A 17279-nucleotide genomic window follows, 5' to 3' on the forward strand; every position below is an offset into this window, starting at 1 on the left:
TACACCTAATCTAATTCTAATGTGTGTGTGTGTGTGTATGTGTGTGTCTGTGTGTGTGTGTGTTTATGTGTATGTATGAGGTGAGGGAAATGCATCATGACTCATGAGCCAATAGCATGTGTGGGCGCGGGGGAGGTCAAACCAATCAGAGAGTGCGAGTGTGATGGGACTGCTCGGGGCAGACTCCGGAATAGAATAAACTGTGATGATAAAAACAGAACAGCACAAGAGCTGGGAGTGGGCTGCTGGAGATAACAGAGATGTAGGTGCACTTGAGGAATGGAATAAAGAAAGAATTGTGAGAGCACAGGAAATGAATGTGTGTATAGAGAGAGCATGTTGATGGCCAGTTTGGATTAGCAGAAGATCAACCAAGAGTAGTATGTGTCAGGAAGTGATGACATATAAAATTCATATTGTTTTTTTTTTGTATTGATCTCAGAAAACTATATAATATGCAACAATATGGTGAACTAATGGAGACCTGAACCACTACGATCCAGAGCCTACCCCGAATCACTGAGCGCAAGGCAGGAACACATCCAGGAGGGGGCGCCAGCCAATTGCAGGGTGACACACCCTCACACATTCACACCTATGGACATGAGTAGCCAATCCACCTACCAACATGTGTTTTTGGACAGTGGGAGGAAACTGGAGTCAAATGTTCATTCAATTTATATAAAAGTTAATTCAATATATATAGTCGTTCATTCCATAAATATATATACAGCAACGCTAGGATCTAACCAATCCGTGTCACAACTTATATCACACGGCTCATTTCCCAAAGAATTTTAATGTAATGAAAAGCATATAACAATTGTAGTATCTCAGTATTTCACCTGTATCATAAAATCCTGTTACATTATTGAATGAAAGACCAGATTACAAAGGCAGAATCACACTCACTGAACCCTCTCTGAGACCCAGACCCTCTCCATTTGGCAGGGATGACCTCCTCTTGGCTGTCGGAGTTTTGTTGGGTGTGGATGAGCCTCCTGGCCTTTTCTTTAACATAAGGACTTCACAACAGGCCTGGTCTTCATTCAGAGCACTCTTTCCTGCATTTATTACCCTGAAAAAAAAAACAGAAACACATATGGAAACACAAACATGTGTTAAAGTCCACTATAAAGAAATGTGTCCCTTACTTTAAGACTAAAGCATATTTACTACTGAAATGTTACCACAAAATCTTCTCAAAAAAGTTCTGATCTCAGTTCTTGATTCAAATAAATCAAGAGTGACACATCTGAAACAAGTTTTCTTCTAACTGACTCAATACCGCAACCTAATTTTTCTACAACAAAAAATTCTTACTACATTAGGGTCATGTTGCATTTAACCTAATGCAAATACACAGTTATTGTTAAGATAAATTGGTTTAAATTTGCTAAGCTGCATAAGAATTCTGCAAATTATTTTACTGAAGGTGAGTCTTATAGATTTAAATATAAAAAAAAAACATAAATTTACAAAGGTTCCATCTTTAGGCACTGAAACATTTTTCAAGTTTTTCAGTCTTTTGTTTCCTTAACAACAAGATTCAAAATTTTTGAGTCAACAGACTGTTGTGCACAATAAAAATCATAACATAATAAAAGAAAAAACAGAATAAAACCATACAAAAACAAACAGCCCATCCACTTTTATTAAAAAATTCAGAAAAACAGCTGCGGGTGTTCTGATGACTCAAGGCCTTCATATTATTCAAGTAATGTAAATGGCTTTGGTCAAAGTAATGCAGATGGATCTTTAACCCCCATCAGGGATTCATTGCAGTGTCTGTGTTATATTGCCAGTAAATCACAGTAGAGCTCTTTAACAATAAAACTGCAATATAATAGTAGCATAGAGGCCTATTGTGAACTTTGTAATAACCCCAGACTGAGGAACGCAAAACAATCATTCTGAGAGCTTTGGAAAGTAATGAGTGCTTAGGAAAGCAACTGAAATCTTTCCTTCTGCAATGTTGTGTCTGTGCAGGAACAGTAGGCGGAAACTGTTTGTGGAAATTGCCGTTTCTGGCCCGGCTTCAAATTGGATCCTTAACTACAATCTACTTAAATTAGATTTTTTATTCTGTGCTGTGTCTGGCCCTCCCAACCAGAGTTTACTGGGCCTTGCCCATGTGGCAGCCGCCATTTCGAATGTTTACATCATACAGAACCTACACAAAAATGTAACATTAATGTACATAAAATATCAATTACTTATATTAGAGGTTTGAAATTTTTAACACATACACTGCAGTCACACATGTCTTTAGTCATAGAAACAGCTCCAATGTTCTATTTTTAATAAAGTGAAAGGGCAAAGCTTTGTATAACATTTAGTATTGTAATTAGAAAATGGAGAAAATGCTAATTTTAATCATGTGCAAGCAGATTTTACAATAACATCCGATCCAATTACAAAGTGATAAATAAACACAAAGCGGCCTGGCACACAGTCAGTCAGGAGGTTGGATTTAGGAGGTGAGCTAACTCACTGCTAATTGCATCAAAAAAATAAGGTCATTTGAGGACTTCTTTTGGTATATAATTTTACACATACACCAATACACCAAAACTTGAAAAAAAGTTAACTGAACTGTAATCAACTGTTGGGAGGGATCTAGAAGAGAAGTAATGGCACCTTTAATTCTAAAGAAACCTCAAAAGGACTCTATTAGGTCAAAACTGTCATTAAGTCTTCGTCACTTACAGTTAAGCTCCCAAAGCACAGATCAGAAAAGCACTGACTCCACAATGCCCAGATCCTGGATCTGATTCTCTACACTTTGTACATGTGCTTGCTGACGACTGGTCAAAAGAACCATGACAACCATATCAAATTTCATCAGCAGCAAGCTTCAAATTCAGCATACATTCACATGGAGCTATGACTCCTTAACTATAGTATAATTGTAATGCATTTTCTTGTGCAAGATTTAGTTTGTTACTATGAATCAAATTCAAACACATTTACAACATTTTTTTTTAATTCCTGTTTTGTATAAATTATTGAAAACTGCATTTTATTTATTATAACCTTCTACAATGCGACTCCATGTAGTATACATTAAAACAAAATTCAGCCATAACTCATTTTTCTGTGAAAATCTCAAATTCCACACTAAAAATTCAGATTTTATCCACTGTTAATGTAATAATGCAACTAAAGAAGGGGAACTTTGGTCCAGTTGTAGAAGAAGTGAAAACATGACCAGAAACCTTTACAAATGAAGACCTTCTGTTTCATCAATAACATAATAATGAGGTAGATTTATGATAGAAGCTGGCTATTTTTACATTTACTAAGAGTACTGAGAGTAATCACAACTGCTACATTATATTCAAAGGAAGATGATTTGAATATTTAAGCAAGACTGTATAAAGTCCACTTGCAAATCTTATACTGATGTAATAGTCAGAGCACATGATGGCCTCAGGGAAGTAGTGGAGTGCATGATGATTTACAGCTGAAATAGATTTGTCACATGCCCATATCATGCAGCCCTGAGAACACTGAACTGAACTGCTTAATTCCTCCTATAAACAGCCCTATTTACATTTCTATAAATATAATTGGTGACTATTTATTAATATAATTAATATTTGGAAATCAAGATACTACTGAACCATTTTCCCTCAAATTGCAAAATGTATCTTAATAAACCTAACGTAATGTATAACTAATCTGGGCAGAAACAGCAATTAGTTCAGAGAAACATTTTATTATAATGTTATATTTCAATCGTCTGAGACAGATAAGGAGAGGGAGAGAGGGAGAGAGAGAGGGAGAGATTTCAAGCTATTTCATTTTCATTGTCTCAGCACATTGCTGGTTAAAATAGCCCTGGCTGCACTCACACTGCAGTGAAGAGGCAAATTTTCAGCAAAAGAAAGAAGGAAGAATGGTCAGTGTTTTCCACAGTACAGCTGACCCGCCTCTCTCGGTGGAGCTCAAGGAATCAAAAAGAAGCAGCAGTTTAATCAGTGCTAAAGAGTTCACTGTGGGCTTTCTCAGGTGACATGTCCTCAGATAGTTGCTTTTTAAGGCACACACACACACACCCAACCAATATTACTTTTTGCTGCAATAAAACCTTTGTACATCTATGCAAAATATATTAAACAAATCTGTGAAATTAATAAGGTCTGTTTGTGTTAAAATGTTTGCAGATAAATATTCAACTGACAATCTCTGTTTAGAAGTAATTACTTAGGCCTCCAGGAAGTCTGTTGTTAATTTTGCAGATAGTACAGCTTCATTAGAGTGAAATGCCTCAATCCTCGCAGCTTCTCGCAGTGACAAATTTAAAGATATTTTTTCCCTTTCCTATGCTCCCTTCAGGCTCATGAAATTATGCAAATTGTAAATGAACAGTTCTTTAATCATGAGATGCTTTTCAGAGTTAAAGAATGTACCCTATGGCTCAGGCCTACAACGGAGATAGTAAGGCTTGTTAACAGAAGCCAGCAACTTACTTAATTTCACTTACATAACAGTTTCATGTGTACAAATTATATGTCCCAGTATTTTGTTTAGCTATATATTTTTAGGTTATTTAACAAGTAGGTTACATAATAGACCACTGCAGTGGAGAAAATACTTTCAAATATCGGTCAAGAGGCCCCTGGCCTCAATACACACAGAGTGCCTGCATATTGCACTCACCCCCCCACCCCCAACAAAAATGTATTCAACATAAGGTCAAAATTGTGACTTTCTAATTTTAAAATGTTTAAAAATGGCTTAAGAGTCAAAAGCCATTATACTTTAGTGTTTATAGAATGTAAATCCAAATACAAATATTATAGAACAAATTAATAAAAACCAGTAGCTCCAAACAATTGCTGAAGGGAAAGGCCCAAGAATTTTGCCATCAGGGACATTTAACCTCACAATCCACTAAAACACTTTCACCCACTTAAAATATAACCAAAAATCTCAGAAAAGACAGTAATAGCACATTACCTGAAATCATTTGACCTTGCATTATGTCCCTTCTCTGTTCTGCTGACAGTAAATTAAACCCATTTATTGCTCTCTCACAAAATGGCCTCTAGAAAGACACCGAAGTGATAACTCATAAAGCCACCTAGACCACAGCAAAACTCAGAAACTACCAACAATTATTTAATCTACAGTCTTAATCATTTAAATACAATGTTACAGGAAACTACACAGAAGTCTAAGTAATTAAATATAATATCAAACTTCAGTAATTAGCTTGTCCACATTTTGCCTTTGTTGTGGCTTCCTTTCTTTTTGTCAGTTTTCTAAGATTTATAGCGATACATTTTTTACATATTAAAACTTCTTTCATTTTTTTCAGCTTCTTACAATCAAACTAATCCCCATTACATTCATTGATGTTAAGTGCTGGAATTGTGATGATGCTGAACTATGGTTCATGGTTCAGCAACACGTACAAGGCACTCAATAACTTTTCAGAAACACTGCACTTGAGGGACACATTTATAGCAGAAGAGTACTGCGCTTTCACACACATTCTTTCCATTGCTTGTTTACTATCAGGTTCAGCTGCTAGATATTATTTCAAATTACTGTTTACACTAAATATTTAAAACTTCAACAATGGTACTGGATCATTATCGGGTATCAGCCAATAGGCAAAGTTTATGTATCATATCAGTATCGGAAATTAAAGTTGGATCAATCTATCCCTAGCTTTATGTATTGATGGGGCCAAGTTTGGTACAACACTGGATTTTGGAGGTTAGGAAACCCATTTATTCTAAATCTATTCGTGCTCAAGTTTTGGAAACTCCTGTTTTTTACTTTGCAGTGAATTTCTTTTTCCTTCTGCATATGAATTAAGCATAATCAAAACCACACAAAAGACATAAAAGATGGGAGTTCTTCTCATACTGCAGTTTTCCTTGCAAACGCAAGACAAAATATCAAGTCAATATTTTTCAAGCATCTCAGATAAATGAAACACTGATCCAAGTCTTTCATACACTGCCTGTTTAATTTCATTCAAAGCTATTCAAAAGGTATAAACTAATTCCATATCAGGATCTTTACAGTCAGAAAGGGTCCAGGTACAATAGGACAAATGCATGTGCAACCCAGGAATACTGTACAGTCTTTAAGTGCCATCTAACTTACACTTCTTTTATATGGGCAAATTCCTGTAAAGATTTAGGACAATTTATATTATTTAAATAAAACAAAATGATAGATAACAGACAATGTATGAAACATTACAGAACGTGGCTATTACTCTGAGTAATCCTTATAAATCTAAAGGTTAGCTGTGTTCACAATGTTAAAAATTAAGAATTGATGAATGTTTAAAATTAATTAGGTGAACAAATCATGTGCGTTATTTTTTGTATACTACAGAATGTTTTGCAGACATTGTAAACATAAATATAAAATTCTAATTAAAAAAACAACTAAATGATACCAATTTTTAAAAAACTGTAGAATGCTAATATAAATAATAATAATAATAATAACCATATTTTAACCCAAGCTCATTTGTAGTATATCTGGTGTTTCATTGTCTGATGTTTCATTTCTAATACAGTTTTCCGCATTAAATGTAAAGAAAAATTCAACTGTTATAAATGGTGGTCTAAATTTTGGATACAACTGAGATCATATGCACAGTTCCTCAATTAACTCTTTTCCATAAACTAATTCATAAAAATTGTAGATTGATATTGGCGCTAAGCTACAGTCAGGTGACAGCAGTGTTCAGTTCTTTAGTACAATGAAGAACAGACTTCATTTACACACATGACCTTCATGCAAGAGTCACTTCAAACTTCCTACTGATCACTTCCATAAATGATACACTGAAACAAACCCCCTTCCACATAAGATACAAAGAGAAGGTCTACAAAAACAAGTCTAATAAGCCAATAGCTTAGACCAAAATGTAGTTCAAAATCTTATGGTGCCATGACTCAACATCAAACCATCACGTTTTCAGTGTATTAGCACATTCATTTGGGGATCTGGAGTGAAAACCAACTCATATGGCAAAATACAATCACCCAGACAGATGCTATGGTCTGCTTAAGTCTGAAAACATGGGATGAAACAAATGTCAGCTGGACTGTGCGTTCAAATTTACTCAGGTTACTTACAGAATCGTGATTTCTGAAGTGCAACTCGATTTTTATACTTTGCATTTCACTACTGCATTTTCAATACCACAGAAATATAATGTTGAAAAGAGGCGAGTAATGGCTCAAGGAATAATGAATTAAAAGGCTTCCATTTAACTGACATTAGAAAAACATCTCCAGATTCTGCCACAGTGATTTAATGCACTGTTACACTCATAATGGACCTGATCTATTATTAATATCCAGTGAGCATATGAAGCTAAATATTCTGTGAAAAGGAAACAGCCTTTTTAACTTGGTCAGTCAATGTTTGTTCCAAAAATAGACCCCTGTTTAGCCCCATTTGGGACCTAGGCACTGAGGCATGAAGAATGATGCAGAGAGAGCACAGCTGGTTTTGCCTGTTGATACCGGTGAATGAAGTCCAAAAGCAAACAAACAAACAAAATGATGTATATTTCAAGTAATACCTTTAATGTTTCAGTTTTTGAGCACACGAAATGATCTTTTCATAAAAGGATGCATTATTAATAATAATAATAAACTGGCATGAAACAGCAAGTTATAAAATAGATTTTGTATTAATAGATATTTTTTGGATATAAAACATTTATATTCACCCACAAAAGGTCAAATAATGCCCTTAATGCATAATTATACATGCCAAAAATGATTGTAGTCAGCTGTCATCTCCATCAAAATATTGAAGATTTTTTATTATTTGTTCTTATAATATGCAACTCATGGTATGAAAAGCCCAATTGATTACAGACCTTGAATGAATCCATTTATTGTCGCTGTCCAATTAAAAATACTTATCTCCCAAAATAGTACGTTTACAGGAGAAGGAATAAGCCTTAATTTCGATGGAAGTCAATGTAAAAGAATATATTTCAAGTAATTCTGGAGCATTTATATTGGTTCATCATGACATTTTCACACAATGTGAAGGACAGCTGTTGTGTTTAAAGGATGCATTAAACAAATAATCCAGAAAAATTGATACATGTTTTTAATTGGACAACAACATTATGCCTCATAGTGCTGGTCCTACAAGAGTTTAAAATAGAACAGTAAAATTACAATGTACTACATTTTACTTGAGAATCTAGAAAAGAGCAGTGGTACCATAATAGACATTTGAATAGCACAGATTACAGGCACTATGGTAAGCTACATGGATACACAGGTCAGAGAGGACCCTGGAGCTTGGTCTTGCATGCTGTAGAAAAGCAGAAAACATGTGACATGCAGCTGGCACAAATCTCTAAATTCTGCTGCCATGAGATCCCTGCACATATGAAACCCAATCTGTCACAATAACTAAGCTTTTGTGTCCTCAACATCCACAGTTTGGACACAGCAAAGCACAACAGACTATATGTTGTATGCGTTTATGTCTCTATATAGTCCTTTGCAGACGAATGACTACACAAAGCCTACATGTACCCAAACCAACCATAATATTATGGCCATCTTGTTTCTACACTCACTGACCACTCTCACAGCTTCACTGACCATACAGGATCACCTGGTAGTTCTTGGTAGACTGTCTGCATACTTTTTTTTGCCCCTTTCAATCTATGCATTAATGATCTGGGTTATGGATCGTTCTCAGCGCTGCAGTGACACTGTTGTGGTGGTGGTGTGTTAGAGTGTGTTGTGCTGGTACAAGTGGATCAGACACAGCAGTGCTGCTGGAGTTTTTAAACACTGGTGTCCACTCACTCTTCACCCTATTATACACACCTAGGCCTGGACAATAACTCAATAGTAATATATATCATTCATTCATTCATTATCTGTAACCGCTTATCCAATTCAGGGTCGCGGTGGGTCCAGAGCCTACCTGGAATCATTGGGCGCAAGGCGGGAATACACCCTGGAGGGGGCACCAGTCCTTCACAGGGCAACACACACACACACACACACTTTTGAGTCGCCAATCCACCTACCAACGTGTGTTTTTGGACTGTGGGAGGAAACCGGAGCTAGTAATATATATCACAATATAAAATGTTTCAGTAACAGTAATATGATTTTAAACACATTTTCAATATACATTAGTAACATCCTCTGTCACTGAGCGACGTTCATTACAGGGTGCTGCCATCAGTTCAATATTTTTAAAAACTAACTTTAAATTTAATAATGACAAAGCCAGGAGGTTTATGTTTAGCAGAGATGTAATGTTTTTTTGTTTTTCCGATATAAATAAATAAATCGTATGGAGTGAAATTAAGAAACATATCATGATATACATTTTGACCATATTTTTTAACCCTAGACACATTTACACGTTGATTCCAGCCTCTATAACAGTACAGCTGTTTGCTTATCAAGTCCTACTGAAAATATTACTGATGCATCAGTCTTTCTAGTAACACACAGTGTCCTCACAACTGAAAACAATCCAATGACCTTGAAATAAAAACATAATTAGATAAATTCAACAAAACCTGTTACAACACTTTGTAACTCACACTACACTAAACAGCAGGATTCAAATAGCACTGAAAGAAAAATGACAGACATGACAAGGCATTTTTCTGACCATCTGAGAGCCACACATCCCAATCATCTAGGCAACAATAAAGAAGGCGGAAAATGCACTGGGAAAATGTTAAAAACAAAGCTGAAAAACAATGTTAAGATACCTAACTGAACACTTATATCAAACAAATCCCAATATTTGACCCTATAGGAATCTTACCACTACAGGAAATCAAAATATACTTGAAGAGAATCCAAAAGGAGACAGAGTTGAAAAAACATACCAAATGTACACTGGGCAGGTGTTATTTTGAGTGGGGGAGTATCTTAGCACAGCAGTGACATGTCAAAAGCAAAGGTTGCTTGACTTTATAAGCAAAGTGGTGTCTGACAGTAGACATTAATGGGTACAGTGTGCAGAACTCTCAACAGTGTGCACTGTTGGCGTTTGATCCATTTAAACGAGTGTAGCACTTGCTACAATGTCAGTTTCACTACTGTTAATGTTAAATTGTGTATACATAGGGCTAACAAATAAACAAAGGAAACAAATGGAAGTACAATCTGTAACTGTAGTAAGTGGACCTCATAAAACAAACAATGAGTCAAGATACGAGCTTGATGAAGCTAATAATGTGCTCTGTGGAAGAATATAATGTTAAGCTTCATAAGAATTATTCTTTCAGTGAGTTGTGGTGGGTCTAAAAAGACAACATTTTGGAAATATATCAAAATAAATGTACAGACACTTAACCTGTAAACATGATTGTTTCCTTTAAGCAATAGAAGCTGTAATAAATCATGAACAAACTAAACTCTTGTAAATTTAATGCTGAAAAACAAATAAGTTAACAATCATGTACAGTAATATATATATATATATATATATATATATATATATATGGTACAATAGACAATATGTGCTGGTGGTCTGGGGTACTAGTATTCCACTTGCAAAACGACAACAATTTGTATCCTCAGTTCCCAAATGATTTAAAAAGTGTCATTACAAAGAAAGGTGATGTACCACAGTGGTTATATGTCACTATCCGAGCTGTTTTGGGGTTTGTCACAGGCATTGAATTAAATACTGATGTTTACATAATACACTCAAGTTGGTCAGTGAAAACTATGGAAAACTTTGCTTTGTGCATTTGTCAGTTTAATAAATAATCAAGAGAATTAACTCATAACATATTCTTGTTTTTACTGCATTTTACAGTGTTTCTAAATGGAAAGCTCTGAAGTATATCTATATGCCATGCGTGCAGACTGCATGATTGTAAATTGTAGAAAAAAGGTCAATGGCAATGTGACCCATTAGGCTTTATCTTCTGATTCTTGGTGAGAATGAATGGCAATAAAATTTCTGAAATATGTATTTTTAAAAAATGCATGTTCAACACTGTAAATATTCAGTGAGTGTGATCTAATGGACAGTGAGTGATGACATGAAGCGCTCAGTGCCAGCGCACAATGATAACCTATGGGGCTTTTTCTTCTGGCAAGAATAAAGTCAAGAGATTTGCAAAGTGCACGAACAAACAGGCCCTTTAAAATCCTGTCAACAACACGTTTGCGGTAGTATAGATTAAAGATGGACTTACTCTGCGTAGCCCGTGGCCCACGGTAATCTCTTGGTCTCTTTGAGGATGAGGATCGGCCGCGCGATGTGATCCGCCGAGCATTCGACCTCGTCGGGCGACAGCGCAAGGAAGGTGGGCCTGGTGTACGGGAACCGTGGCGGCAGCTCGGCGGATCCGGGCGGCTCTCCTCCCGCCGCACCGGACACCATGATGCCGCCTACGAAGCTCGCCACGGCCGATTTGACTCGGCTCAACATTCCGCCGGTTCGCCGCTGGTCCGTGCGCTCGTGCGCGCCGCGGCTCCCTTTCCCCGCTTTAGCCGCTTTCACCGCGCTCCCCCCCAGGGCGGCGGAGAGCTCAGAAACACAGCCGCCGCGAGGAGGAGAAAACCACACGAAACACCGAAACAAACTCACACACTCACTCAATCACACACTCACACACACACAGACGTCAACACAGAAACTTAACTCTCCATTCAGCTCAACGAGAACCTGAAACACTCTCGCGAGGAGCGGTCAGGTGACACTGAGGAGGGCGGGGCCTCGAAAGCCCCAAACACGCCCACATCAACCTCTATCTTCACTTTTACCTTTAAACCCATTTCTGCTTGTGTGTACTAAATTCACCACTGATTTACCGTGTCACAGCACTGATTAACTGTAGTAATAATAATTACACTACAATACAGTGCAAATGTCTGACACCTAAGATTATTATATAAAACAATTCAGCTTTTAAATTACAATAAGTAGAATAAATACAAAAAATATAAATACAACAAAACAAAGGGGATTTTTGATTTAACATAATGAAGTATTTATTAAACGGTAAATCTAGTTACTGGATGATAAATAAAAGCCCACTTAATACATTACTTTAACTATACCTTCAAACCTACTTTTCAGTAGCTCCCTGAACACAATGGATTCAGGGAGCAGTTCTGATTTAGTTCCATCTCTGAGAGTGTGTGCATTTTAGAATTCTGCTGCCTTCTCTTCTTCTCCAGTATCTGATGCTGAAGCCTGTCCATGTCGTAAGAGGTTTCATGACACACACATCACAAGACACGCCCATAATTTGACAGGGTACTTTGGTGTAAACCACGCCCCTTTTGAAATGTCGCTTCGCCCTTCTAATCACTTAAGCTTAGTTTCATCCCTCTGTGTTCAATGACTTTTTTAGCCTCCCAGTGAGCTTTCCTCAGTGTTTTAGAGATGAGAAGCAAGAACAAAAATTAAATCGGATTATATTTAGACCTAGACCTAGATATTTAGGTTCCTGACCATTGAACAACAAGGTGAAAGGAGCGTTAAAATGTATGCAGAGCAAACTACAAAATGCTTAGGATATGTGAAGCTGATAAAGACAATTAATGTAGAAACAAGAAAGATATTTAAATGTGATTGCTGAGCCCATTCAATTAATAAATAAGCAGTGTTTGGATTGTTTTGAATATGAATTAGCTGTAAATCACAATATTATTTAAATAACTAAAAAGGAACATATATATAAAAAGTGAATTCTCAGTTCCTTTGCACATTATTTTGGGGATCTGGGGTTCCTACTATCCCTCAAACTGTGACATAAGACAACACAGTGTGTTTTTTGTGGGTTCAGGGACTTAGGGATCTATTCCAATTTGTTCCATCACTGAGAGTATTTTAGAATTATACCAACTTCTCATCTTCACCATTACATCAGGATACAAACAGACACATAGAGTCAAGAAATACCAAGTACCAAGCTAAAATAAGAGCTGAGAGAACAGATAAACAAGGAAAAATGGAAAAACATGAGCAGAGAAAGAGGAGAACTGATAGAACCCAAGATGCTTGCTTGGAGGGGGGGTTGGGGGGGGGGTGCTGTGCATTGTCATGTATGCACTTTGATGTTGTATGATGACATTGCTCAAGGATGAGCAAAGGGAACATGAGATTTCAAGAGTTCAAGGGGTCAGAGATCTGAGAGCAGAATATTCACCCACTTTGCCCCGTGTGGCCTCACTCTGTTTTTTAGCCAACCTCCACTCAATATTACAGTGTTTTACTAGTACCTCAAACAGAAATGTGTTGACATTTGTTGGTAATTTATCAGTTTCTTCCTGTGTGGAGGCATCTCTGTGACCCAGGAGCCTTTTCTGATTATTATTATACAAAACTGAAAGGCATCACATCTCTCCCTGTAACAACACGAATGCACTGGACATCTGACCTTTAATGAGTCTCTGATTAGTTCATCTGCACAGTTTTTCTTTTGTTTAAATTTAACATTAAAGGAAAACATGCTGGATTATTAGCCAGAGCACCAGAGAGCATAGAATGAGGCTGTGTATTACATACAGGACTGTTTTATCAGTCAGATATTTATATGAAATTAAGTAAGTATATGCAAAAAAAACAAAACAAACAAACCTGTTTTTAGTATTGTTTATAGTATATATATTTTTTATTTTTGTTTGGGGCCAAATGTGGAATAGAATAGGATTTTATGGGTCGAAAGACCTTGTCTTGTTAAGGGATATCTATTTATGTATTTAAGTTCAAAACATAGTTGCACAGTTATGGATGCAACATGTCCCCCCTATCACCCACCAAACCTTCCTGTAGGTGTTTGTCTGCCCCATGCTGCTACCCTGCCTCAAGAATCCTCTTATTTAAACCCAAAATATGGTCACCCTACATTAAGAGGGACAAGTGCTAAAAACCAGTCATTCTAAAGCAGAGTTCAGACAGACATTTTTTGTAAGTTGGTGGGAAAATATTAATGTTTTTGGTAGTTTAACATTCATAAATATCAAAATGCCTTTTGATAAAATGGCACTTTTTTACATTGACATACATAGCACAAGCTGCTAATCCTGGCCGTGCCATTTTATTGTCATCTACAAGGTGTTTGAGTGTTTCTTGTAGGGACTTACAAAGAACTGGCAAGATCCCTAGTCTGTGAATTTGGTTCTGAAATCTAGCCTAAGCCTAGGCTTAAAGTCAGTGGATGAATATTCCTTTTTGAAGTCCTTCCCAAGTGGATGCACATGATTGCTAATTCTAGTTTTAGAGCTTAGGCTAGCGGTGGTTGTAAACAAAGGAATATACCTCGAATCTTTCCAGAGATTCACAGGCCTTTTAATATTGTACCAGTGTATGGCCTGCCGTATAAAGGCCAGAGACAGGACTGTACGCTTGTGTATAACGCCCTCCAGTGACGTAAATTCGTATGACACATAGGAAATGCATCATTTGATGTTTCTTCCTACTTCTCCATATGTAGCACCATCGGATTTGTTGATAGCATGGAGCCTACTCTGACCCCATTCCATCAATTTATTCAGTTAGATACAATACGAGAAATGAGCCACACCAAATTAATCCAAAACACTGGACAGAATTTAATCACACAGAGTGTTATTTTACTGCTCTTTAGCTCAGTGTTGGGGGGCTTTATACCCCTTTTAGCCAATGCTTGACACTGGGAATTTGTAGCTGCTCTATTTCTAGTTAAAATAGTGCAGAAACCTCCACAGAGACAACACATGAAAAACGTGGGACAATCTGGAGCAGAACTCCCTCCACGGGAGTTTGAGAAGTATCTGCATGCGGGAAACCAGAAAATGGGAGATACATAAACAGTAAGTAGGCAGAGGAAATGGGAGGCTATGGTAAGGTTTAGTGTTAAGTTGTACCTCCCACTTGGAGCTGTCCCTTTTTGTAGCTGCCTCTGGTCTGCAGAGATGGCAAACGTCATCCAGTAGATGGCGCCCTGCATCCATAAACCACAGTCATTAAGTATGCTGGCTACCTTTTCATGGCTGTTGTTTGTAAATATTTGAAAAAAAAAAACACCCCAAAAACCACTTATCTAACTGGAACCAAACAGGAAAATACAAACAGCAGACACATTTCTTACGTGGACACACTTCATAAAAAAGGAGCGTGTGCATTCAGCCAGTGAGAGACTACATAGGTACCCTAGCCTGAAAGGAATTTATCTTGCTGTAATCTGGAATTTGTTACCTTAAAGTCTCCTTACAAGAGCCTCACATTTATGCTTGGCTCTGAATACATCTACCACAGATGAGTAGTAAACAGTTATGTTCACTCAACTGTGTTTATATAAAAAAATGAAAATATGGATGGATTTATTTTAAGTATTATTTTCACTTTTTTTCAGGTATATTAGTAAGTCATTTACATTTTACTCATAATTTAGCCTTTCATATATGGTCACATCTCTCTTTGTATATTTCACATTTAATCCTCTTTTGTTGGTGTACTGCTCTATGATTAGTCCCTGGTAAGTTAAAAATACCGTATTATTTGAGTTGCTATTTCTGTACTTGTATTTGAGTACAAGTCTTAGATTGGGAAAGGAAATAGGAGCCCCCGCAGGGAACCTATGCAGACGCAGGTGGAACCCTTCTAGTGTCATTTTGCAATGGATATGTACTCAGTAAGTATGCATCCATTGTTGTCAAGAGGTGTTCGTTTTCAGGAGAGGTCTGAGTCATCATGATTTATATGAACTAAAATAGAATCAAAGAGAAATAGCAAATGAATGACAGCTTGATTTCCTCTGTTTCAGGTCAATTCGGTTCAGTTTAGTTTCAAGTTTTACAATTTCACCTTTAGACTTTCACTGTGCATTGGTTTCGGTGTCAAATGCCAAACTGGGAATCACTGGCTTAAATCCAAAACAATATACCTCGTGACATAAGCAATTTGAGACGCGGTGAGACCAGAGTTAGATCAAAAAAATACGAGATGCTAAATATACCACATTCAATAATGAAAAACCAGATTTATCTGTTGAATATCAGAACCTGATAACTTTAAGAAGCAGGGCTGTTATCTTTTGATGGTAATCACCTTTAGTTATCATCAACACTATGAACGTTTCTACATTATGCATTGTTAAGAGCTGCAATGACCAAAAATCTCCCACATGTGGCACCAAAACCATGACATTTGACTGAGGAGACTGGTGGGAATTTGGTGTTTTCAATGTGGAGAGTGGTTAAATTCAACATTTGTCTCAAAGCCTAAGTACAAACCACACATAAAAAACCCTTTTCAATAAAGAAGTAAATTAAACTTTTAAAAAGTCTTTAAACACTGTAGTTATTCTCAAACCAAAAGTTCAGTGTCAAATGCTTAAGCAGTCATGGCTACTGTCACAACATATTTGGCATGGTTGTTGGCATTTCTGACAAGGCTCTGTGTATGTAAGTGATTAATCTCCATTACAGTGATATAATTAGCTAAGTATGTTGGAAGAACAGAAGTTCATAAGATGTAATTATCCCCTCCCTATGAAACCTATGTAATGACAAAACATGGCACGAGCAAGAACTGAAGAAAATGCATGTGTAGTCAATATATAAAACAATATATCACTAGTATTTACATCATTGTTACATGTTTTGTTAAGGTACAATATACACTTATTATAGATGTGTTGGCCCGTTTTGATGCTTTAGTTCCAAAAGCGTTAATTATTATAGTATCACACAGAGACCACTTCTGGAGAAAAACTAGGTCATTAAAACCTAAAGATGAACCCAAAATGAAACCCATATTAGGACATAGATCTAAAATACCGAAGTAAATTTACAATACAATGACCAAAAAGGGGAAGACGATAACTCAGTGTACTAAAACACAGGTCGAAATGATGATGGAGGAACTGTAAATGCAGGTTGTAAATGTCAAACCTCACATATTTCACAGTGTGGAGGAGTTAGACCAGGCTGTGCCTTTTCATTTTCTACCGCAGGATTCGGGGTATTTACTGATTAAAAAAAATATTATTATTATTTAATTAAAAAAATAATTAGGGCAAACATGAACTGTGGGTAAATTTAATGTGTGCAAGCACCTTTCCTAAGCAGAGTAATTTGAAACTGTTGAAAACAATTGTAAAACAATATGACACGAATACATCCTCTTCCAAATGTTTGGGGTCACTGTTAGTCATCTTGAAGAAAATTAAATGAGTGCAGAGGGTATTTTAACAAGGAAAAACATATAAAACATCTCTGCAGCTGAGGTCCATGTCCTAATATGGGATTTATTTTGCATTCACCTTTAGGGTTCATCTTCAGCAA

At 36.6% G+C, this 17279-nt stretch overlaps 1 protein-coding gene across 1 annotated transcript in view; it reads right to left on the bottom strand.

The window, feature by feature from the left end:
- The window catches only part of LOC136694341 (protein phosphatase 1H-like), a 29853-nt gene extending 18212 nt beyond the window's left edge, over positions 1 to 11641 (bottom strand). Inside the window, exons 1-2 of the mRNA XM_066667816.1 lie at positions 11198 to 11641; positions 913 to 1078 (exon numbers count right to left, since the gene is read on the bottom strand). Coding sequence (XP_066523913.1) covers positions 913 to 1078; positions 11198 to 11433 — 402 coding nt within the window. The 5' untranslated portion in view covers positions 11434 to 11641. The remainder of the gene's footprint in view (positions 1 to 912; positions 1079 to 11197) is intronic.
- Positions 11642 to 17279: the final 5638 nt, after the last annotated feature.

The sequence above is a fragment of the Hoplias malabaricus genome, chromosome 4, assembly GCF_029633855.1.
Source record: "Hoplias malabaricus isolate fHopMal1 chromosome 4, fHopMal1.hap1, whole genome shotgun sequence".
In the NCBI taxonomy this organism is placed as follows: domain Eukaryota; kingdom Metazoa; phylum Chordata; class Actinopteri; order Characiformes; family Erythrinidae; genus Hoplias; species Hoplias malabaricus.